The sequence below is a fragment of the Megalobrama amblycephala genome, unplaced genomic scaffold (assembly GCF_018812025.1).
Source record: "Megalobrama amblycephala isolate DHTTF-2021 unplaced genomic scaffold, ASM1881202v1 scaffold495, whole genome shotgun sequence".
Lineage (NCBI taxonomy): Eukaryota > Metazoa > Chordata > Actinopteri > Cypriniformes > Xenocyprididae > Megalobrama > Megalobrama amblycephala.
The window spans coordinates 82,934-108,750 of NW_025953411.1; the positions used below are offsets into that span (position 1 = coordinate 82,934).

Sequence of the window (25,817 nt, forward strand, 5' to 3'; positions counted from 1 at the left end):
CAGTATAAATTGAAAAGAAATTTCCAGTTATAATTTATTACTCAAAATATTTACAGGGTTGCAGATTTAGCCCAAAGTTACTCAGTAGTGTCATGCTTATTTGGGACCATGGTTCATTTTGCTTATAGATTGTTGGTAAACATATTTTCCATACAACAAGTTTTCTCTTCATTTAATCATATTTCTTTAGTTGGGTGACCTGATGATAACAATGACAAAACATACATAAGTGTTTCTTTACATCGTTCCTTTTTATTGCTAGTTTATCTAAATTGCTAGATTGCAAGTCTTGCCCTGGATGACATTTCATGTGAAAACACACCTGTTATTTCCTCTCTGTTTCAACCCGCTGCCTTAAATCCATAAAAATGTAATTGCTTTAGCAGTGTTGTGTAAAAGACAAATTTGAACATCGTCATTTGTCAGAGAATACTGCTGTGAAAAATCCAGATGCTGATTGTCATATAAGATAAGATGGTCTTTAAAATCTAGAGAGCCCTGTTCCTGCAACACAACTAACTGATGCACGATGATCGTCACACTTCTTTATTTCGTCCTCTTCAGGTCTGCTGTTGTCGAGGGGGTGAGTACAGTTTACTTCTTGATGTTTGAAAGCAGCAAAAACTGAACAAAGTGTTTTACAGTTCAATGATCAGTAAGCACAGGATACATGAGACTTATTGATATGATTGTTGTTGCTTTGACTAAGCTAAATGAAAAAGTAGGTCTTAAGATGAGATTTGAATAGTTCAAACCTATGTATAGAGCCCAAACCTCAAGCCCATATCATGCCTACATTGGCCCCACTATGAAATGTTGCCTAGGTCAAGGTCTGCAGGATCACTGGAAACTTTTAGGCAAGTGTGTAGGAGCTGAACTCAACAGGTGCCAAATTTACATGGCAAAGGTGGCACAGAAACACACCTGATGCTGCATTTAGGTGTCTTTCACAGACTGTTTAACAGTACTCAGAGGTGGCATGAATGCATTTACACAGCAACTGCAGCTGTATACTTTGATACTAGAACTGGATCAGAGCTGGGATTATTTTGTCATATCTGCAGTAGGGCATAGCACCAGCAACACCAAGGTCATGGGTTTGATTCTCTGTGAATGCATGAACTACTAAGATGAATTCCTTGAATGCAATGTATATCTCTTAGATTAAAAGTGTCTGCCAAATGCATGAATGCAAACTGATGTTGAAGAGGAGACAGGCTGATGGCTTTCACCTCTCTCCTGTAGGCCCGGAGTCTCTGGGCTGAGGGCAGCGCCAGTGGAGAATGCATATGTGAGGCTTTCCTGCCCAACAGCACATTTCCAATCGGAGAGCTCATCTTGCTGGAGAGCACAGCAGTTGAGATCAACTACAAACTGGAGATAGAGATTAGCAAGGTTTGGTGCAATCTCATGAACTCACGAGACTGAACTGAAGTGACATATGCAGATGTTTTAATGGTTCTTTAATGGTTCTTGTGCAGGTGGAGACTTACGAGGTTAAACTAAACATCTATATAGCAAAGATAACGAACCTGACATTGCTGATCAAGCTGATGGAGGGTGACCCCGACTCCTACAGTGAGCTCCAATTGGAGGAGGTGAAAATCAAGATCAAGCAAGTGGAGGCTCTAATTGTGGAGCTTCAGGCGTCTATGCAAACCACCTCTGCCGTGCTTATAACCATACGTGAACAGGTGACACTTTCTGAACCTCTCATCAAGGTTGGGTTGACAAAGCAAAGGTTGACAACCTACAGCTTTTGTACAAGCTTGAGTTTGATTGTTTTCAAAATCCCTGTTCCAACACCAAAATTTTCAACTGTAACTTCTCCTGTAAATTTCAAGCTACATCCATAAACTAATCTTCATGGTGTTAAAACATGGTAAAGCTGGTTCAACAGCTACACTAGCACCAAACCAACACTAACCAGTCTGGCATGGTAATTCATGCTGGTCTTTTCAGCAGGGTATTTAACCTTTTCAAACTCTTGCAAGTGACCAGGTGAGGCTTTGCTCATCCAACAATCAAAGTTCGTCTTTTTGAGTTTCTAGTTTTCACGCGGTGGCTCAGTGGGTGGCACTGCCGCCTTACAGCAAGAAGGTCCCCGGTTTGATTCTTGCATTGCTGGAGAGGCCTTTCTGTATTAGGTGAACGTGATTTGACCAAATACAACTTATTCCTGGAACAACATTCCTATCAACCAATCAGATTTGAGGGACATGTTTACAGTTTATGTCAAGTTTAGGCTTACAACCAGGGTTAGGTGCTTCTACATCATTATTATTCACCTATCATTTCCCTATGATTTTAGGGATAAGTTATGGTTAAGGTTAGGCTTAGGGGTAGGGATATGATTAGGACTACATTTTCAGAGAGGAATGTAGTTTCAGGATCAACAAAATAGATTGACTAAGTTTGCATGTTCTCCTAAGTGTTGCTGGGTGTTCAACAACCCAAAGACTTGAGGTGAACTGGAGACTCTAAAACTGCATATATTTAATTGCATAATTGCATGCATGGTAACTCTGTGGTGCACTATTCTGGGTGATTTCACACCCTGAATCACAGATTAACTTGATCAAATTTTCTTTTTGATGAAAACAGATCAGTGTTATTATTTCTGTGCTGACTCAACTGGAGATCACCTATGACAAGAACCTGGTTCTTGTGACACGTCGAGAATATTTAATTATTCAGCAGAAACTAGAGGCATGTGAGATACGGCATAATGAAATCTTTAACCCCAACATTGGTGAGTCTTTCTATATAAAGAACGTGAAACTGAACGTGTAACTCTGTCTTGAATTATCTATGATTATTTACTCACTTACCTGTTTATCAGGAGTCTGCAATCACGGTGGAATTAGAAGAATCAGCAAACCCATCATCAGCCAGCTAAATGCAGACCTGAATGGAGGTTTCAAGTATTGGAGGATGGGGTAAAGACTCCAAGCCCTTGCCTGGCTCTGAGAACATGTACTGGTACTACGGCTTTACCGACACTTTGGTCACTAAAATCACACAGTACACTGACTACTACAAACTGATCATGAGACAGGCCTTTAAGACACATGAGCTTTTCGACAGATTATCAAATATGATTGGCGAAGGCACTGGAAACAACTACGTTGTGCGAGGAAAACACCATGTACTATCAGTACAGAAGCACCTTTTAGTATGGCAAAGTTCAACATGACCAGTGTGAACAGCTTCAGACTTCAAGGCCAATTCCCAAGGCCAGCAGCAGATTCTCATATCATTACTCGGCCAACCAGAACCTGGACTTCGCAGCCGATGAGTCCGGCCTGTGGGTAGCTTACGCCACAGAGGAATCAAAGGGTAAACTGGTTTTAGGGAAAGATCAATGAGGAGTCATTTGAGGTAGAGGAGGTTTGGCAGACCAGTATTTTCAAACCATCTGTAGGAAACACTTTCATGGTGTGTGGGGTTCTGTATGCAACCAGGTCTGTAGACTCTAAAACTGAGGAGATCTTTTACACCTTTGACACTCGCACAGAACAGGAAAGCTATGTTAGTGTTCCCTTTGAGAAGTTCCAAGGACTCCTATGTTTACCTGGACTACAACCCCGCCGATCAGAAACTTTACATGTACAACAATGGTTATTACGTCAGCTATCATGTTTGGTTCAACTATGAGGGCTCTGGAGATAAACTCTTGATTGGCGACTTGACCTGAGCAATTATGAATATTTAATTCAGTTGTCAAACACAGAACAGCAATGAATGTGCTGTATTTTTATCTGTGCAATAAACATTTTTGAGCAGTATGACTTGAGCTGAAATTTCATTCTTATGTCTAATCAATGAACTATCATTAATTAATTTTTCTTTCAATTTGTTATAATCTTCTTCATTATTACTATGCAGAGTCCACAATCTATCATTATAAATATAAGTTTTTGTGATCAATGCATCTTCAGGTGTGGAATTCTAAATGGAATTCTTGAATTGAAATATTTTGATACTCATAAATTTACAGATGGACCATGCCCGAATGATAACTACAAAGATATCACTACACCACTACAAATGCAACCATAAAGTACACTGAAACAAAAGATTTTATATTGTAGCCTGTATGATACATGCTATGAGGGTAAATTTGCACAACAATTTTACCTGCCACGTGTTAAATGAGTAAATGGGTGGAAAGTTTGGTTTTAACACTGATCACGACGTAAATTCTCTTGTCCGCATGCACACGGGTTGGGTTATTGTAATGTGCATGAGCAAAGGACAGCAGGCAGAGACGTGCATCCTTTCACAAGATGTAATATAAGTCTCTGGTGTCTCCAGAATGTGTCTGTGAAGTTTCAGCCCACAGATCATTTATTATAGCTTGTCAAATTTGCCCCTATAGAGGGTATGCATCGACATCACTTTCCCGACGGAACGCGCTCCCTCAGCTGGACTGAGAGGCAAAAGAACGAGCTGCATGACTGGATCGAAAACGCGAGTAAAACAAACGATTACACTAAAGGTTGGACTTGAAAGTATTTTTTACAACTTGTCAAATAAACCTAATCCACGGATATTGACATGCAGCCAGGAATCGTGTTTCCTGACATTTATATGTGCCTGATTTTGATGCCGGGGAAATACATAAAGCAAATCTGCCTGTGAACGCTTTATATAACTACAATATAGGTAGGTTTAAAGAGTGATCACTTATATCAATGTTATATATATATCATCATATTGTCCAGCCCTAAAACTTGTGTGGTTTTTGTCAGTGTTTATTTAAAAACACCAAATTATGTAGAATATATGATGGTAAATATTTAATTGATGAGTTGTCAATACAATATATAACAATACAATATACGGTATGAATTTACCTCAAAATCCAACAATTTGACAAAATGATAACTGCAAATCCATGTTCCTCTGCCTAGTCCAGCTGTTTCTGTGAATTGCAGTGATCCATTTGCTCTCTTTTCTGTAGCTTTCAGCAGTCTGTAAAAAATACACCTCAGATTTTGTGTCAAAGCTATTTGTACAGTCAATCACAAAGCTCTTTCCTATTTTGGATGTGTTTTGTGTGTTTTTTTTGTGGCCTTCATGCTGAAAACCAATGCTGCCGCTCAGTCTTTGTGCCGCTCAGTGGGCGTGACCGCAGTCCTAACGGTCGACGGTGATGTCACGTGCATACCCTCTATTCGGGTGTGAGCGAAAACACGCCATTTTTGTGTGTGTCCCTTTAAATGCAAATGAGCTGCTGCTCCCGCCCCCTTTCCAGAAGAGGGCGGAGCTTTAACAGCTCAACAACAACAAAGCTGGAGAATCTCACGCAGCCAAAATGAGGATTGTCAGTAACGGTGTTCAGCCTTACATTGTTCAAACCGGAGTCGACACTGATGGAGAGACTCAGGAAGAAGTTACAACTTTTAGAATGAAACTGGACGTTTCTGAATGGTTAGTGGATAAATTGATGTAGTTGCTGTGGAGTTGATTCAACTCATCCACTAGCATGTGCCGTCATGTTCATCTTTTGTGTTGAATTGACCCTCGTTTGTGAAGCAGTCCGGCGTAAAATGACGGCATGACAACAACACTCTACTACAACAACTCTTCCTCTTCTCTAAAGCAGCCCAGCTGTGTTCTCAGGGGTGGGTTTATGTAATTTTTAGGGTAAGTGATGTCACTAACTCAGGAAGCTTGTTGTAGTCCAAAAACAGAGATTTCTGTAAAAGAAAATATCTCCTTTTGCATTGAACCTTGAGCGTCCTAATAGTTTAATCTAATCAATGTGCGCATCAATCTCAAGGGGCGGTTACACAGCACTTTTCGTTCCATTGACTTCCATTCAAACGCATGCGAATGCATCAGACCGGAAACCAAAGGGCGTAGATTTGGTTTCAACATTGGGGGGTTGAACGTTGCTATGCTGCCTGTTATTATTTTTTTAATTAAAAATAATAATAATCTGTTTTATGTGTAGTGTCATTGGATAATTAATTTCTTCTTTATCTATCCATCTATACTTGATAACTTTATGAAATTAATCATTCATCAAATTCTAACATAACTGAGTGATTCTAAAAAGAAAGAAATTATGTGAAATATTGAAACCGCCAGTAGGCGGCAGCGTTTCGCCTTTTTATTGAGTGAGTCACTTAAATTGTTCATTCAGCCAATTTGTTCAAAAGTCAGATTGATTTAGGAAGAAAACAAACACCCATGTGAATACTTTTGTCATTGATAATTACAGACACTATTGAAAAATGAACTAACAAAACAGACGGCTGTTTTGGTAACTGGTTACAGTAACACTGATAGTTATGGCTGAATTGCAATGGATTAGCTAGCTAAAATTTATGTGGAGTGTATTACACAACATTCTCATACCTCCTTCTCAGTACATGCGTTATTCTTTTTAACGTCCCTCTTTGACCAGCAGTTTAATGTAGTCGGCTGGGCAGCGGTTCTCTTCATGAAAAATGCATGTTATTTTTTGTTTAGTACTGTCCTGAGTAAGATATTTTACATAAAAGATGTTTGCATTTAGTTCACAAGACAAAACAATAGCTGAATTTATTAAAATAACCCCATTCATAAGTATGTGAACCATTGATTCTCAATACTGTGTGTGGTTACCTGATGATCCACGACTGTTTTTATGTTTTGTGATGGTTGTTCATGAGTCTCTTGTTTGTCCTGACAGTTAAACTGAGCTCTGTTCTTCAGAAAAATCCTCCAGCTCCTGCAGATTCATCAGTTTTCAAGCATTTTTGCATATTTGAACCCTTTCCAGCAGTGGCTGTATGATTTTGAGATCCGTCTTTTCACACTGAGGACAACTGAGGGACTCAAACACAACTATTAAAAAAGGTTCAAACATTCACTGATGCTCCAGAAGGAAACACGATGCATTAAGAGCCGAGGGGTGAAACAGATTCTGCAAGGGGTTCACATACTTTTTCATGCCACTGTATATATGCTGGGGTGATTCAGCTTGCTCACTGGCTCATCTTACCCATCACCCACTATCAAAAAACATGGTCACCACTGTACAGTAAGAATTAATATTTCAACAGAAAATTAATGTAAAAATTGCTCTTGTAAAAACCTGTTAACTCACTAATATTAACATTGTTTTGACAAACAGTGAAAAATTTTTTTTTTTAAAAAGATAATACCTTTAAATGTTTTTTAGTACAAACTACCTTATACAGAAAATGTATAATTAAATGATTAGTTCACTTCAGAATTAAAATTTCCTGATAATTTACTCACCGCCATGTCATCCAAGATGGTTATGTCTTTCTTTCTTCAGTTGAAATGAAGTTTTGAGGAAAACATTCCAGGATTTTTCTCCATATAGTGGACTTCACTGGGGTTCAACGGGTTGAAGGTCCAAATGTCAGTTTCAGTGCAGCTTCAAAGAGCTCTACATGATCCCAGATGAGGAATAAGAGTCTTATCTAGAGAAATCATTGGCCATTTTCAAAGAAAATAAACATTTATATACTTTTTACCCACAAATGCTCATCTTGCACTGCTCTGCGTAATCATGTTGGAAAGGTCATGTGTGACGTAGGCGGAAGTACTAAGTGTGCAAAGACTAAGTCAAATGTCCTTTACAAAAAAAGGTAAAACAATTATGCTGGTAATTTTAATTTTAAAATTACGTAATGTGTGTAGCATCACAGAGCAGTGCAAGACAAGCATTTGTGGTTAAAAAGCATTTTTTATTTTTATTTTTTTTTTGACCGATAAAGGAAAAATGTATACTGTTGTTTTTTGTTTTTGTAGGTAAAAAGTCAGAATCACCTTATAATTTAGAAAGGCACATTCCCTGTGATTAATTTTTTTATTGAAAGGATAATAGGCAAAAGCACACTTAAATTTAACTCTATCAAGGCCACCCCCAAAATGCATTTATTTTTTATTTAAAAATTTTTTGTGAGTGTGACCAGTTTTTTTTCATGAGACACTCCATAGAGTTTATTGCATTATTTTAGCATGGACGGGTGAATAGATGGACACACAGATGGACAGACAGAGGTCTAGATCACACCAGCACAATGATAATCATTGTGATGGCATGTTATTACAGTAGTCCATGAACCTTCTCCAGGTTTGGCAAACAATGTTTCCTCTCAGGTCAATTACGACTCTTATGAGAATACACCGATAAAACACATACGTGTTAAGCTAACATGAACTGTGTGCATATGTCTTTATAAGAAACGTCATTGTACATCCATTGGGTGTCAAACACAATAAGCATGAGAATAAGACATGTGCTGTAGATTAGTTCTGATAACATGCTGCATATAAGGCAGTAGCTGAGAAAGAGAAACATATTCTGAAAAGAGAAGCATGATGGATCTCCTGCTGCTCCTCCTGCTTGCGGCTCCTGCTCACGCCTGGCTGGTAAGAGTCACTCTGACCCTCACAATCTCAGTTTTGATTCATTGCTAAACTGTTTCCAAAGATTTGATTTTCAAACATATCTTAAAATGAAGAATAAAGCCATAATGTTGTCCAGTCTCTAGAGGATTGGGGCTCTGGCAGCGTCGACGGCTCCATCGGGGAGTTTGGACAGTGTGTTTGTAACGTGTTCCTGCCCGATACTTCATTCCCAGCGGACCGTGTGGAGCACATGCAGACGTCCTCAAATCAGCTCTCTGTAATAGTCAAGCTCCACATCAACAAGGTAGTTTTGTTGTTTGTCATTTTCATTTAGATTTCTTTTAAAAAAAAATGTCTGTATAGTTATTAATTTTATTTCAGTTGTAGTTATTTTCACACATAAGTTTGTGCACATGCATGCTTAGTGAATGAGACCCGTTTCTCCATCTCGCTGTTAAAAGTCGATCAAATCAATCAGAGCTGGGGGAAAACAATCCAGTGCTCTGGGCAAAATAGGAATACGCCGCCCCCTACGTTCAAATTTTTAAGAGAAAAAATGCCAATGTATCACATATTGACCCCTACTGTTGACTTAAGAGAGGTGTAATGAATTAATACAGTTGGCTCGCCATTTAAAAGAGGACCTTTCTTGCTTTGGCTGCTGCAAATTCTTCAATTATCTTGGAGTAATCCAATTTATGACAGATTTGGTGCTCAATTCGGCCGATACATTCAAACAATCTTGTGACATTGTCGATCGCAGATAGTTCTTCACAAGTTTGAGATACGAAAAACTCCTCTCTCCTGATGCCACAGTTACCGGCACAGTTAACAATAAGTGCAGGGCAACGCTAAGATTTGGGTAAAAATCCAAAACATTTTCCCGGTAGATGTACCTAACCACGGGTGCGTCTCAATCAGCTCCCTAGTTCATTAGTCAGGGCACTGATCAGGGAATCAGCCACATTCATTTACATGATATACTGATCCACGACCTAGAGACACAGGGCAGGTGAATCACACACGTTGCTGGGAAAGCTCTTGACACTTGTCGTGGTCTGGTGCCCTAGGCAATTGCCCAGTTTGCCCAGTGCTTCCGCTGGCCCTGAAATCAATGCATTTTGATCTACTGCTCAGGTCAGCAGTCTGAAGGTACAGCTGGTCATTCTTCTCAGCCAGCTCTCCAACCTGACGGGTCGTGTGGAGAATCTGGAGAGTGGCCCGGACAAGTACATCAAACTGGACTTCGAGCTCCTCCGCATTGAGCTCAGAGAGTTTGAGGCTCTGGTCACACAACTGAAAACATCTCTAAACTCCTCTTCACCTGCCTTTGAGAGTCTTTACATAGAGGTGAAACTTCCTTCACTTACACAAAACATGTCGTTATAGTGTTTGCATGGTTCTAATTTGTTTTCTTTGTAAGATTCGCAATATGAGTTTAATTGTCGACCAACTGGAAAGCTACGACCGGAGCAACTTAGAAGTGATTCGCATTGAGTTCGCCAAACTTCAGAGGAAACTGGAGAAATGTCAAGATGATAAGGATGATCACTCTAATGCACAAATAGGTAGGCTAACACTCATTTTTCTGAGAAAATGATACACCTTTGGCCTATCTGAAGTGTTTTATATGATACGTGCAAAGGGAATGATTTTATGCTTTTATCAGGGGCTAAGCACCAAACGTGCATAGGTATTTCTTGTATGCATTCATTTTCTTATTATTATTGTTCTTCTGATCAAGTCTATGGCAGCCCATAAAACCACTTGAGGGAAAGTTATGAAATTTGACACACAGTCTCAACATTATCCACAGCAAATTTGAAGTCTCTAACTCAATCCCTTTAGTTCCACCAACAGCCCAAACTTGTATTCATGTTTATGCTAATAACTTTTAAACCTTAAGGGCTATAAACAAAATTCGTTCTCCTTTGATTTGGCTCAAGGTGATTCGATTGCACCCTACGTCACTAAGTCAATTTCTGTCATGAGTTTTTTCTGAAATTTTGAAGTTGTGTCCCAAATGACACACTATATACTTATACTCTGCACTATATACTCAACAATCTAGTGTATGAATTAGTTGCCAAAGGTTTAAAGGATTAGTTCACTTCAGAGTTCAAATTTCCTGATAATCTACTCACCCCCATGTCATCCAAGATGTTCATGTCTTTCTATCTTCAGTCGAAAAGAAATAAAGGTTTTTGAGGAAAACATTCCAGGATTTTTCTCCATATAGTGGACTTCACTGGGGTTCAACGGGTTGAAGGTCCAAATGTCAGTTTCAGTGCAGCTTTAAAGAGCTCTACATGATCCCAGACGAGGAATAAGGGGCTTATCTAGTGAAACGATTTGTCATTTTAAAAAAAAATAATCAGCCATTTTCTAGCTCTGTGACGTGCATCCACAACACATTCACACATTCGCTGTAGGGCGAAAAACTCATTTTCTCCTCCAACTTCAAAATTGTCCGACATCGTTGTTTTACCTTTTTTTGTAAAGGCAGTTTGACAGTCTTTGCACGTTCGCTTTGTAAACACTGGATCGGTACTTCCACCCACGTCATGCGTGACAATTTCCCAACGTGATTACGTAATGTGTGGTGCATCACAGAGCAGTGCAAGACGAGCATTTGTGATTAAAGTTAATAATTTTTAATTTTTTTTTAGAAAATGTCCAATCATTTCTCTAGATAAGACTCTTATTCCTCGTCTGGGATCATGTAGAGCTCTTTGAAGCTGCACTGAAACTGACATTTGGACCTTCAACCCGTTGAACCCCAGTGAAGTCCACTATATGGAGAAAAATCCTGGAATGATTTCCTCAAACACCTTCATTTCTTTTTGACTGAAGAAAGAAAGACATGAACATCTTGGATGACAGTAAATTATCAGGAAATTTTAATTAAATTAAATAACTAAATGACTTAAAGGATTAGTTCACATAACATCAGAGTCTGATGCCCCTCCCCCTCTGCTATGTAAGTAAAGCCGGGACAGTTCAGTGCATGAAGTGTACAACATTCCACACTTAATATTTTCTGTTAATTAAGTGCATCATTCCGGGTATTTAAAGTGCACTTTTTCTTTTTGGAATTTCCAGTGCGAGCACACTAATCGCACTATTTATTTTTTGTTAACAACCGTTTATTGATTTTTTTTTTTTTTTAAAGGCAACCAAATTAAAGAATACAATTATACAAATCTAGAACCCACCCCAAACCATCCCATCCCTGGTAGACTTCAAGAAAATAGAAATATAATACAAACACAGAAGGAAGACAAAATTAATAAATTAATTATATATAAAAAAAGTTTACATAGATGTAAAGAAAAAATTGAGACAATATCAAAAGAAGCATGCCATAAATTTAGTATTAACATTGGATCCATCCATATGAGAAGTTGAGAGTTCCATTGAAATAATGTCCAACAAAGACACTGTCCATGTTCATCTGTCCATTATGTGAGGAGAATTCCAACGATTGATTTTATGCTGCTGTGAGAGTGGCAAATCACACTATTTACACTACAAAATGGCATAGAATAGAGCACAAGTATGCAAATTGGGATGTACCTCTATTTTTTCCAACTCCTCCTAGACCATTCATCCAATTTTTATGAAAATCAAATCTTCACACCATGCTGACAAAAAGTTATGGAATTCAAGTTTATTTAAACCATTCGTGAAAACCAAAAAAAAATAAAAATTTGATGATCCAAAATGAATGCAAGGCTATATCTCCACAATGCTTTAGCTTATTCAGACCAAACTAGGTACATTTCATCACAAGAATGACCTGAGGGTATTTGCACAGTTTTGGCACAACCCTACTCAATGGTCAGGAAATATGAAAAATGTCAGTTTTTGCTTATTACTTCTGAATAGTTTGACCCAAAATCACAAGATTGGCCTCTTTAGATTTGGTGTGTAGCATACTGTACCAAAGTCGAACGATATCCAGTGTTCCTATGTCGACCATTTTGAATTTTGAGTAAAATGCTATATTTTATGAATGGATTAGCATATCATTACATATCACATCAAAACTAGGTATGTGTTAGCACAATACCTTAAAGGTACTGAAAAAGTTGAGACAAAACCAGCTTCTAGTCAAAAATGGAATTAAAAAAATATATATATCTTTTGATTAGTTTTGCCTATTGTAATTGAATCATACCGAAAACAATGATACCAATTATGCCATGAATGGTCGAACTTGCTGTCAACCATGGGCAACATTGTGGGGGGATCTTCTGTATTGTGATGTATATAAGTGTAATGGATTATTGACAAAGAAAAATGCAGGGTGGGGACTTGATTTTATACATTGGATGTTGATTGGATGTTGATATGTGGGCGTGGCTTTCTAAAGAGTATGCAGGGGGTGAGCTTGCAGGGGTGGGGTTTAAGTGCACTAAATGATTGGAGAAATCTTGCACACACTTTAAGAAAATTTAGGTAAAGGAAATGTCCATGCACTTAATGAATTTTCATAGGCTATTATTTGAATCAAATAAAATGTCATTACAATTCAAAGTGAATTGTTCTGAATTAGCAAAAATTGCTTTTGAACTGAATTGAGAACATGAATCATGAATTGAATCAAGTCTAACCAACCATTATAAGATGATGCTGCCCAACTCACAGTCCTAAAACTTGGCCAGGTTATAATCATAATGAGGAATGATCAGATAAAAAAAAAAGAAAGAAAGATGAGATTTGATGTAACTTTGTTTTATGACCTGGTTTAATGTTAATTATACTGGAAACACTTTACAGTAAGGTTTCATTTGTTAACATTAGTTAACTACATAAGGTGACATGACCAATACTTCATTTATTGCTAATTCTTCTAGGGTCCTGTAAGCATGAAGGCATTCTCAGGATTGGAAAACCCATCATCAGCCAGCTAAACGCAAACCTGAATGGAGGTTTCAAGTATGGAGGATGGGGTAAAGACTCCAAGCCCTTGCCTGGCTCTGAGAACATGTACTGGTACTACGGCTTTACCGACACTTTGGTCACTAAAATCACACAGTACACTGACTACTACAAACTGATCATGAGACAGGCCTTTAAGACACATGAGCTTTTCGTCAGATATCAATATGATTGGCAAGGCACTGGAAACAACTACATTGTGCGAGAAAACACCATGTACTATCAGTTCAGAAGCACTTTTGGTATGGCAAAGTTCAACATGACCAGTGTAACTGCTAACTTCAAGGCGATTCCCAAGGCCAGCAGCAGATTCTCATATCATTACTCGGCCAACCAGAACCTGGATTTCGCAGCCGATGAGTCTGGCCTGTGGGTAACTTACGCCACAGAGGAATCAAATGGTAAACTGGTTTTAGGGAAGATCAATGAGGAGACATTTGAGGTAGAGGAGGTTTGGCAGACCAGCGAATACAAGAACTCAATCACAAACGCGTTCATGATATGTGGCGTCCTGTATGCAACCAGGTCAGTAGATACGCAAACAGAGGAGATCTTTTACACCTATGACACCAATAAAAATGAGGAAAGCCACGTTAGCATTCACTTTGAGAAGTTCCAGGATTTTTATGTGTACCTGGACTACAATCCTGCCGATCAGAGACTTTACATGTACAACAACGGATACTATGTGTATTACAATGTGAAGTTCAAGGCTGATTAGATAAACTACCACATTCAAACTTTACTGATAAATGACAATTTTAATCTTCCCTGTGGAAATGCAAATATTACAATAAAGTTATACACAAGCATCAACCTCTTGCATGTTATAATCTTGAGTGTCAATGTTGTGCATGTTTACCAAACATTTACATTTGTGAACCATTTGTGAAAGCAGCAATATAAAAGCAGTGCATCAGCTGATAAATTAAAATGCATAATAAAAATCTAAAACAAACTCACACTGTCAACAGGAACAGCCTAAATCAAAGTCTTTTCTTCAAAGTTTTAGCATTTTGACTTGCCATTCATGACTGCTGATCAACTAGATTAACAAAAAAGGACTTTTAATCAAACATTGTCTTGAAGTCTGGAAGTACAAGCATCTGATTGGTCTCTCTGCACACAATGCATGCTGGGAGATGCAGTCCAGTCCATCTTCAGACTGAAGCAACACACACACCTTCTCTGCATCACCAGAAAAGTTACCTTATAAAACAGCATGCATGATAACAAATCCAGCATTAGAACAAACCAGTGATGAGGCAAACAGAAAACAGTGGCACGTGGTGATTTTAGTTGATTCTGCAAGAAAATAACATAAAAAGAAGTAACATTAAGAAGAGTTCTAAAACAATGGCCATGTACACAGTGCATCTAAATTTGCTTGTCAGTTCACACTTTAGTGCTTAAAAGGTTAGTTCACCCAAAAATGAAAATTTTGTCATCATTTACTCATTAACCTGTTTGGTTACAAACATTCTTCCAAATATCTTCTTTTGTGTTCAGCAGAACAAAGAAATTCATACAGGTTTGGAACTACTTGAGGGTAAGTAAATGATGATAGAACTTTCACTTTTGGGTGAACTATCCCTTTAATCCCATTCTGTATACACATAGTTCAGTAATATATGGGACGACAAACCGCATTCTACAACCCAGGGTTGGGCAAAAATACATCAAAATGTTTTTTTAAATTAAAATACCAAATACCTTCATTTTAAATGTATCAAAATAAACTACAAAATGCAGCAGCCACACCATGTATCAAAATAAAATAATGTATTTTTGTGTTTTAAAAATACTAAAAAATACTTTTACCAGGGAGCATGAAATTTCTTTGCAAAACTTACATCAACTGGCCTGTGTGACCTATCCCTTCACCATTACACTGACTCAGTTGATAAAGTACACAATGTTTGATAGCAACAGCTTTTCTCTGTCCAAGTCATGCAATAAATCTGACATATGCAACCAGTTAAAGGCACAATATGTAGGTTTTTTAGATTGAAATATCCATTAACCACTTGTGTACTTACACTATCCCAAATGTTTCCAATAATGTTTAAATCCAGAAAAAAAAGCAATTTTACAGAGGACATCACCTATCAATGACATCATATCCACGTTACCCTCGATTTCTGGTTTTATTTTGTCGAAAACCATAGGAAACATCAAAGACGCTTTAATATATTGCGTGTTTTTTTAGACAGGGGAGCAACTGTTTGGATACATTCATCAACAGAATACTAATCATGTTATATAGCTCAACTTGGTTTTCCAGGAAAATGCTCCCTCAGTTCCGCCGAAATTCGTTTATGTCTGCGCAAATCATTTCACACCGGAATGCTTAATGAACGAATATCAATACAAAGGGACAATACAAAACAGAGACTGTGCTAAAAATGTGCTACTCAAGGAGGATATACAAGTAAAAACTGTTTGTGATCCAGCTTACAATCTCCAGAGTGATACTGGATACGGCAGTAATGAAGGTGAGAGCACTTTATTACAGTTCATCGGAGTTGATTTACAGATATAAAGTTTAACAGTTTATTAAGCACCACCTGAAAAGGCATAAGGTCTTTATATATCTTGTGCACTGTTAGTTGTAACAAGTGTTTCTGTGTAATTCGCTGTGTATGTTGAATGATAATGCAAGGGAGAGAGAGAGTTTATGAATAATATTTTAATGCACACTTGCACTGTGTTTTATTAAGCTCTTACAGAGATTTTTCAGAGTAAAAACGGATGCTTCATCTTTTGTATGAAGTACAATAAACGTTATAAAACTCATCAGTAAAGTTTTGGCCATCATTCGGACAGTACAACAAGCTTGTAGTAATCTAATGGATAAAAACAAGAAGACAATATAAGTTATAACTGTAATTTAACTAAACTATACCTGTTCTATCTCCATGCAGCATATATTCACAGTTTCTTGACATTATAGTGCGTCCTGACTGAATCCTGACACCAGAGAATGAATCAGATCTTGAAGCTCCGCCCTCTTAGGCCGGGAGCAGCAGCTCATTTGCATTTAAAGGGCATACACTAAAGGGCACGTTTTTGCTCAACCGCTAAAAGTGGCAATTTTAACATGCTATAAAAAATGATCTGTGGGGTATTTTGAGCTAAAACTTCACATACACAGTCTGGGGACATCAGAGACTTATTTTACATCTTGTAAAAGGGGCCATAATAGGTCCCCTTTAAGTCTTGTAAGTTCTGAGGTGGAGCCTCCATAGATCGGACCTAATTAGTTGCTAGATATTCTCCCAGCTGAATCTTTTCAAAATTTCTTGCTTTTTCAGCCATTTGTTGCCCCTGTGCCAACTTTTTTGAGACCTGTAGCAGGCATCAAATTTGAAATGGGTTCATTTAGTGGATAAAACTGTAAAATTTCTATACATTTATGTTATCTATGTTCTATTGTGAATAAAATAATGTCTCATGTGATTTGAAAGTCTTTCAGTTTTCATTTTATTCAAATTTAAAAAACGCCCCAACATTTCCTGAATTCGGGTTGTACAGTAATAATGAAAAACAGCAACTGACAACCAACTCACATCATTATAGCAAACATCATATAAGATTTTTCATTTCAATATTTGATAAAAAATGTAAGATTATTCCTGCTGAAACGTTTTTGAAAAAATCCTTTGTAGAACTTTGAGTAAAAATGTTGCCTTGTGGCATTTAAAGCAGTCCATTCCCACAAAATATGCTTTATAGACAGAGGAGTCTGCCAAGAATTACATGTTGGTGGTACATGACCTTTCAATAAAAACAAATGAACATGTCTGGAATGACCAATTCGGCATTTTATGTAAACAATCTGGTCATGTCTACACTCAAAAAGAAAATTTGCAAAAAAATAAAATAAAAAATTTATTTATGATTGAAATGACTTCATATAGCTTATTATTAAAGCGGGTGTCCCATTTTATTTGCCATTTTTTTATGTATACACAAATTTAGTACAGGTTTGAGATCCGATGGAGGAATTTGACATTCTGTACAGGTACATCTCAATAAATTAGAATATCGCGGAAAAGTTAATTTATTTCAGTAATTCAACTCAGATTGTTAAATAAATTCAATACACACAGACTGAAGTACTTTAAGTCTTTGGTTCTTTTAATTGTGATGATTTTGGCTCACATTTAACAAAAACCCACCAATTCACTATCTCAATAAATTAGAATACTTCATAAGATCAATAAAAAGGATATTTTAAACAGAAATGTCAGGCTTCTGAAAAGTATGTTCATTTCTATGCACTCAATACTTGGTTGGGGCTCCTTTTGCATGAATTGCTGCATCAATGCGGTGTGGCATGGAGGCAATCAGTCTGTGGCACTACTCAGGTGTAATGAAGCCCAGGTTGCTCTGATAGCGGCCTTCAGGTCATCTGCATTGTTGGGTCTGGTGTCTCTCGTCTTCCTCTTGACAATACCCCATAGATTCTCTGTGAGGTTCAGGTCAGGTGAGTTTGCTGGCCAATCAAGCACAGTAACACCATGTTTACTGAACCAGCTTTTGGTAGCTTTGGCAGTGTGGGCAGGTGCTAAATCCTGCTGGAAAATGAAATGTGCATCTCCATAAAGTTGGTCAGCAGCAGGAAGCATGAAGTGCTCTAAAATGTCCTGGTATACGGCTGCGTTGACTGTGGACTTTAGAAAACACAGTGGACCAACACCAGCAGATGACATGCAGCCCAAATCATCACTGACTGTGGAAACTTCAAGCAACAACGTGGTTTCTGTGCCTCTCCACTCTTACCCTCATTGTAGAGGGTCTTGATGATCATCCTCTGGACAACTGTCAGGTCAGCAGACTTCCCCATGACTGCTGTTGGGATTAATGACCTAAACCCAGTATTTATACCCTGAGAATGGAAATTTAATAGAACTTGAAATTAAATATTCTAATAATTTGAGATACTGATTTTTTTATTTTATTTTGATGAGCAGCAAGCTGTAATCATTAAAATGAAAACAAAAAAGTCTGGAAATATTTTACTTTATGTCTAATAAACCTAGAATATATTTAAGTTTTACTTTTTTAATTAAATTACAGAAAAGAAAAATCACTTTTTCATGATATTCTAATTTATTGAGATGCACCTGTAAGTCTCAGAGAGAGAGATTTCTTTGCTGCAGCATCTGCCAGTTCATTAACAAATATGTCCCATTTGACCCGGAATCCAGCAGAAAATTATATTAATTTTTTCCTTTAAAAAATTCAGTTTTGCAATTATTTTAACAATTATGGGGTGGTCAGTCATAAAAGATTCAAGTGCTTGGAGGCAATCTGTAGAATCTGTGCAAAGTGTGCATCGAGGGCACATAGGGGCCCCAAAGGTTGTGCTCACAAACACCATTCTGAAACATAAAATGACAAACAGGACACCCTGCGGTCTTGTGGACTTAACAGACATGTGCACGCGGCGGCCATTGCAAGTCCACAAGACCACGAGTGCACATGAAGTGTGCCATTTGGACAGAGCCAATATTTGCATTTATTTTTTTCAGGAATTATTATACATTTATTTTTTGAATTATAACTATTCAGGATTTACATTGATATATTCAGAGTTCTAACTATATATTCAGATTTGTATCTCTATATTCAAACTTATAACTCAGATTTAGCTTACATGTATATATTCAGGCATATAATTATATATATATATTCAAACTGTATTTATATATTTAAAGTTACATTTATATATTCAGATTTCTGCTTTTTAAGATATCGATAATAATAATAAAAAAAATCAATATCGGTTGACCACTACTTTCATTACGTTTATTTAATATGTATTACTATATTAAATGTAAATTAAAAGTATTAAAAGTAATCATTACTGTGTTTCAACAACAGTTCCACAAGTGTAAAACTTATTTTTTAATGTTACCCAATCATAGCAGTGGGCGTTTACATTAAAGACTTAAAGGACAAACGGCTCTTCATAAGGTTCAAACCAGAGGGTCTGTAGAGAGCCATTTATTTTTTTAAATGATGGCTGCCTTTGATAATAAAATCATAAGTGGACCTCAGGGAACAACTGAATTAAAAAATGCATAGAGATGTCCATTTTCTCAATGCTGAAAAAGGAACATTGATGGATGATCTGATTTGATCAAATGTGCCTGTAAATTGAGAACTTCTGCTTTCAAACATCATACCTCAAACTGATGCATCGCCACCGTCCACAGCCACATCTGCTTTCTCAGTCATAGTCAGTGGTTTCAACTGACAGATTATTAAAATATAAATTGATTAATTGACAATTTAAATACATAGAATTTTAATAAACCTTGAGACAAGTTCTGACTCACCATTTTTTGTCCCAGCATCCAGCTCATGTTCACATGTGAAGTATGGCTTCAGATGAGACATGGTTGCTTTCTGAATGTGGCCAGACTCATCTGCAATATTTCTCACCAGGAACGGTTCGGTCCAGCCGCTCTCCACACATGCCTGTCCTCCTTTCTTCTTTTTTTCCAACAGTACTTCCTCTCCTTCATGGATGTGAAATGATTTTCTCTTTTCATGGGACTCTTGGAAAGGATTTTGCCTCCCCAGAGCTTTTTCTGTGTTATACAACACCTGACAGAAGGAATGCAAAAAAAGAGGAAGATTTAGAAATTATTTTTAGCGTTTTTTATTTTTAATGTATTTTTAGCAATTATGAATGTACTGGAAAAACAGAAAGGAGACTGTCTGAACATTAAGATGAAGTTGAAGCGGACTTGTCATCTCCACAGTATAGTGGATGAGCCTTTAGAGAGAAATGGACAAAGGCCTCAACAGAAAACACAGAGATGTTTTGTCTGATGAAACATGAAGACAATAAACATGATTGCTACAATATACTGTACATATCGTGTTCTTCTAGACATATCTGGTATTTTCATAAAAATAAAGTATTTTCATAATGCAATGCTAATCAACACACAGCAGCTTTTATCACTGTATAAAATACTATAAAACACTATTATTTCTTCCTTATGATAAGCCACATCAGATCACAAAACAAAGTTATCTCAAACACAACTGGCATCATCTTTTGTTGGAAAACAGGTTTCTAAACGCTTCTCTTTACAAGCCTGAGAAGATGTTTTTTATTTGTTGATTATTAAATAAATGTGATTAAATGATTAATAAATACATTTTAGGTAAAATCCATTAAATTATTTAAAATGTCTAATATTCTTTTTAAAAATATGTTAAAAATAAAAAAAGTTAGTATCGGACCAGAATTTTCATTTTTCAATTTTCCTTGCAGCACTAAGGAAAACGGATACAATGGCCAATAAAGGCATTATTTTTACACAAGAACAAGAACATTAATATTAATATGGTTACAAAATTGTAATCAGATATGTATGCCATTAATCTCAGAAACAAAATTTGGTAACGTGTTACATGTGGTTACTATAGTAATACTATAAATTATGCATAATTACATGCAACTAACCCGGCCTAAACCAATCCCTAATCCTAGCCCCATATAAGTACATGTTAATTAATATTACTCAGTACTTGAATGTATAATTACACTGTAACAAGGACACCTTAAAATTAAGTGTATCTAAAAATGAATAATTTAATTTTTTATTTTTAACACAATAGAACACAGGAGCTAATTATAACTTGTTACTTCAACTTAAAGGAACTACTGTACCTTACAGATCATTTGTGGTAAACATTTGACGATCATATGGCTTTAATTGGGATAATTTTCTTCTGCCAACTTCTGTTGACCAAAGAATTTTTCTAATTGTACTGTATTGTAATTAGCGTGTGGTTTTTATGAGCTCATACTGAGAGACTAAAAGGAATATTTGTACTTTTAAAAGTTCATTTTTCATACCCAGTGAAATTGTTAAAAACCTAAAAAAGAAATGGTGACCAGTTACAGCACATACATCTTTCCCCATATAAAGATTTTAAAAAAGTGCTGAACCTCACAACTACCCAAACACAAGTGACTTACGTTAGCATGAACCGGCAACACCTCAACAATCATTGTTTCGGTGCCGAGCTCTGGATTGTCAATGACGATTTCTGCCTGTGCTGCATTAAGAGATTCAGGAATGAGCGGATGTCGGATGTCAGAGAATGGAGAGACCTTCTTAGAGCCCTGAAAACACAAAATGCTGCTCAAATGATGAACAAATCCTGCTAATCAATGTATAATAATGAGTCTGTCGCAGCATAACACACCTGAGCTGAGGTGTCGATGCAGTACATGATCTTCTCAGGTGCTGGTTCCAGTCATTCTGCTCAGCATTGCAATACTTCAACAATGCACTCTTGATGGTGTTATTGGTCCTATCTACTAGCTCTTTCGACTGGGAGTCGTAACCCGATGTCACACACTGCCACACACCAAATACTTCAAATATGTCCTCGTTTACCTGTTTTCAGTAGGTATAAAGTACAATTAGGGCTGCAAAATATTGGAAAAAAATTGACATTGCGATATTTACTTTTTTTGCAATATATATTGTGATATGAAGAAATACAGGAATGTTCTTCAGATGACTTGAATAGCTATGTTTGGAAAGAATGAATCATTGTTGCCTCATGGCTACACATATTTTTTGTTTAAGGCTAGTTTGAGAAAAAAAAAATCCCTCCACTTGAGTTTGCATAGGGCACATTCCCACTTCTTTTGAACTATTCTATATTAAATAATAATTGTGATTTTTTTTATTAAATAATATATTAAACAAAATAAAATATTGTAATATTGTAATTATTGTACTGTAAAATAAGAAATCGTATAGTATTCATGTAAAACTACAATAGGGATATTTACATCTTAAAGGGATAGTTCACCCAAAAATGAAAATTACCCCACGAGTTTGTCTGAAAGAAGATAGTCATATACACCTAGGATGGCTTGAGGGTGAGTATATCATGGGATGATTTTCATTTTTGGGTGAACTAACCCTATAATATCTTCATTTTCAAAGTTAAAGTCACCATGAAATAGGGAAGAAAAGACTAGAGCAACTTCCATTTCACAATGACTTTAAACCATTGAGCTTTTATTTTGATGTGTTCCCGACAAATGGATGTATGCGTTGCCGGCTTCAGAGTGAATATCATTGCGCCTGCTGCACCCATGTTATGGCAGCAAAGTTCCTTGATCATTACGCCAGAACGAGAGGATAGTTCTTAGCCATATCGGCCTAGAAAATTGCAAATTTTCATTTTCCATCGGTCTTAATACACAATGTAACTACAGAAGAGTCAAGTTTTAAATATGAAAAATATCAAAACTCTTTGGTCATTTTTGAGGGAGATGCTAACGGTCTAATCAGATTCAATGAACTATGCTAAGCTATGCTAAAAGTGGTACTGCCAGACCTGGAGATCGGCTGAATGGATTAGAAAACAGTAAAACTCAACTGTTTAACTCTAGGGGAGTTGGAAATGAGCCTATTTTCAAAAAAAGCTGGAATGTTCCTTTAACAAAGCAGCTGATATTGCCATAGAAACTAGTGGACTGTGAGTCGCTTTCACCCCAAAATGGCGGAAGCACAGGGCTGCTGCTGGGTGCTGGTGTTGCAATGGAACCAGAGATTGTATATTATAGGGAGATAAGAGGGTCTGTATCTCTTACCATTGGATAAAGCGTAACGGCTAACTTAATCATGTGCGGCACCTCTCAGCCTATTGTGTAATGGCAGTGACATCAGGGCCCGCCATTCAAAACTCCTTCCCTGTGTACCGCCAGAGCCGGAGCGTTAGCATTAGCTGTTACGCTTTTTTGGCTAAAGGTTTCAGGCTTGCTGGGAGGCTACTTGCTGCAGAGCCATAACCTCCAGCTCCCCCTCTCTTGACCTACTTTGGGCATGGTGGGTGGAGCTGCATCCCCCAACCACACCCTAACCCTACCCATAACCCTATCTCTCCACCCATTCAACAGGTTAAGCTCCACCCTTGAGCTCCAGAGAGGTGGAGCTGGAGGTCATTATGCTCTGCAGCGAGCATTACTTGGGCTTGTCTTCCAGTGGCTTTGATGGAATGTTCTATTGAGTTTCACTTCTTGTCAGTATACGTTCCTTGCCCGCGTTCGCAAACGCTCCCCTGCAAGGACCCCTGAATGACTATGCATGAGTCAGTGCCCAATTGGCATGTTATGTGAAGCAGATGACCCAGAAGTGAAAGAGCAGATCAACCAGAATTTATTCATAGTTCAGATAATGTTCAACATAGGCAGACTGCCAAGTGTCGTCCTCTTAGACGCTTGCAGCTGGTTATCAGACAAAACAAATTGAGAAGCAAATCTGGCTCGCAGTGCTCTGTAGCTCGGTCTCGGTTCTGGAAGTGCCACAGGTTGTAGAAGGAATGCTCAATGCCTGGCAGCTGGCAGAAACCAGGCTTCAAGTACAGAGGGCTCAGAAGGTCGGATTTCAAGACGGCTGCTGGGACTAAGACGAGGATGGACACACAAAAAACGTTAAGGATATCTGGATGCGAGCAGAGAGAAGAAGCAGAGGCAATGAAGACAGAGGAAAAAAAGGAAATAAGGAGAAAAACAAACCCGGTTCATGACAGTACACCTCCCCAGAGGAGCGCCCCCTGGTGCTCCCGAGGAGGAAGAATGGCAAGAGCAAAGGAAGTCCTCGATGAGCGAGCGGTCCAGGACGTCCCGGGCTGGAAACCAGCTCCTCTCCTCAGGACCGTAACCCTCCCAATCGACTAAATACTGATGACCACGCCCCCGGCGGTGAACGTCCAGCAGTCTCCTAACCCTGTAAACAGGAGAACCCTGGACAAGAACAGGATAATGGGTGGGTCAGGTGGGAGCGTGAATAACCAGCTTAATGCATGATACGTGGAAAACAGGGTGGATGCGTCGCAAGTTGGGAGGTAATTTGAGTTTGACAGCTGCAGGACTAAGAACCTGGACAATGGGAAAAGGGCAGATGAAGCGCGGTGCCAATTTACAAGAAGCACACTGCAGGGGTAAATCATGAGTGGAAAGCCACACTTTCTGACCGCAAACATATCTGGGCGCTTTGACATGACGACGACTGGCGGTGCGACATGTGCTCTCCCTGTTCTGGCACAGCACAGCTCTCACTGTCCTCCAGGTTTGCTGGCAACATTGTATAAACGCTTGGACCGAGGGAACAGATGCCTTTGTCTCTTGGGAGGAGAACAGAGGTGGCTGGTACCCGAGACAACACTGAAAAGTTGATAACCCTGTGGCTGACGAGGGAAGCAAATTATGGGCGTACTCGACCCACGGCAATTGCTCACTCCAAGATGAGGGATTGCGAAAGACCAAAGTGCGGAGCATTCAACCCAGAATCTGATTGGTGCGTTCGGCTTGACCATTAGTTTGAGGATGGAACCCTGACGACAAACTGGCCGAAGCGCCAATCTGCCGGCAGAACTCCCTCCAAAACTGAGACGCAAATTGGGGATCCCTGTCAGACACAATATCACAAGACAGGCCATGCAGTTGGAAGACGTGTTCAATAATTATCTGAGCCGTCTCCTTAGCGGAGGGAAGTTTACAGAGCGGAACAAAGTGGGCGGCCTTTGAAAAATGGTCAACAATAGTCAGAATGACAGTATTATTGGCAGACGACGGAAGCCCTGTCACAAAATCCATAGCGATATGGGACCATGGACGACACGGAATCGGAAGTGGCCTAAGTACACCAGCGGGAGGAGAACTACTCGACTTTGTCTGAGCGCAAATTGCACAAGAGGCAACAAACTGGTGCACATCAGGAGCCTTCGTGGGCCACCAAAATTGCTGGCTAATGGCCACGAGAGTACCTTTTACCCCAGGATGAACGACTAATTTGGAAGAATGCCCCCAGTGAAGAACAGCAGGACTAACAGACTTGGGAACAAATAACAGATCCCGGGGACATTGTCGAGGAACAGACACATTGGACAGCACCACCTTTACCTGCCTCTGTATTCCCCAGATAACGCCCCAACCACACAACCATCTGGTAAGACAGTCTCTGTGGTGGAGGCGCTCTCCAAGGTACCGAACTGGCAAGAGAGGCCGTCAGGCTTTGTGTTCTTAATGCCGGACCGAAAAGAAATAATAAAATCAAAACGTCCAAAGAAAAGTGCCCAACGAGCTTGGCGAGCATTTAGTCTCTTTGCTGAACGGATATATTTAAGGTTCCTGTGATCCGTCCATACTATGAATGGAACAGAGGAACCCTCTAACCAGTGACACCAGTCACCTAGGGCCAACCGAACGGCAAGGAGTTTGCGGTTGCCAATATCGTAGTTGCGCTCGGCCGGCGAGAGTCGGTGGGAAAAATAAGCGCATGGATGAACCTTTTCATCAAGCGGCGAGCACTGAGAAAGCACAGCTCCTACAGCCACATCGGAGGCATCAACCTCGACGATGAATTGTCTCTCGGGATCAGGTGTTATTAGTATGGGAGCTGTGGTGAACAGCTCCTTGAGTTTATCAAATGCAAATTGCG

The 25,817-nt window shown here is 38.5% G+C and overlaps 1 protein-coding gene and 1 pseudogene across 1 annotated transcript; both read left to right on the forward strand.

The window, feature by feature from the left end:
* Nucleotides 1-50: 50 nt before the first annotated feature.
* On the forward strand, nucleotides 51-3,731 carry LOC125261822 (annotated as a pseudogene).
* Nucleotides 3,732-8,221: 4,490 nt separating this feature from the next.
* LOC125261821 (olfactomedin-4-like) lies at nucleotides 8,222-14,133 on the forward strand. The gene is made up of 5 exons (XM_048180367.1): nucleotides 8,222-8,400; nucleotides 8,516-8,683; nucleotides 9,517-9,729; nucleotides 9,803-9,947; nucleotides 13,239-14,133. The coding sequence occupies exons 1-5, from the start codon at nucleotides 8,347-8,349 to the stop codon at nucleotides 14,042-14,044; spliced, it is 1,386 nt and encodes a 461-aa protein (XP_048036324.1). The 5' UTR covers nucleotides 8,222-8,346; the 3' UTR covers nucleotides 14,045-14,133.
* Nucleotides 14,134-25,817: the final 11,684 nt, after the last annotated feature.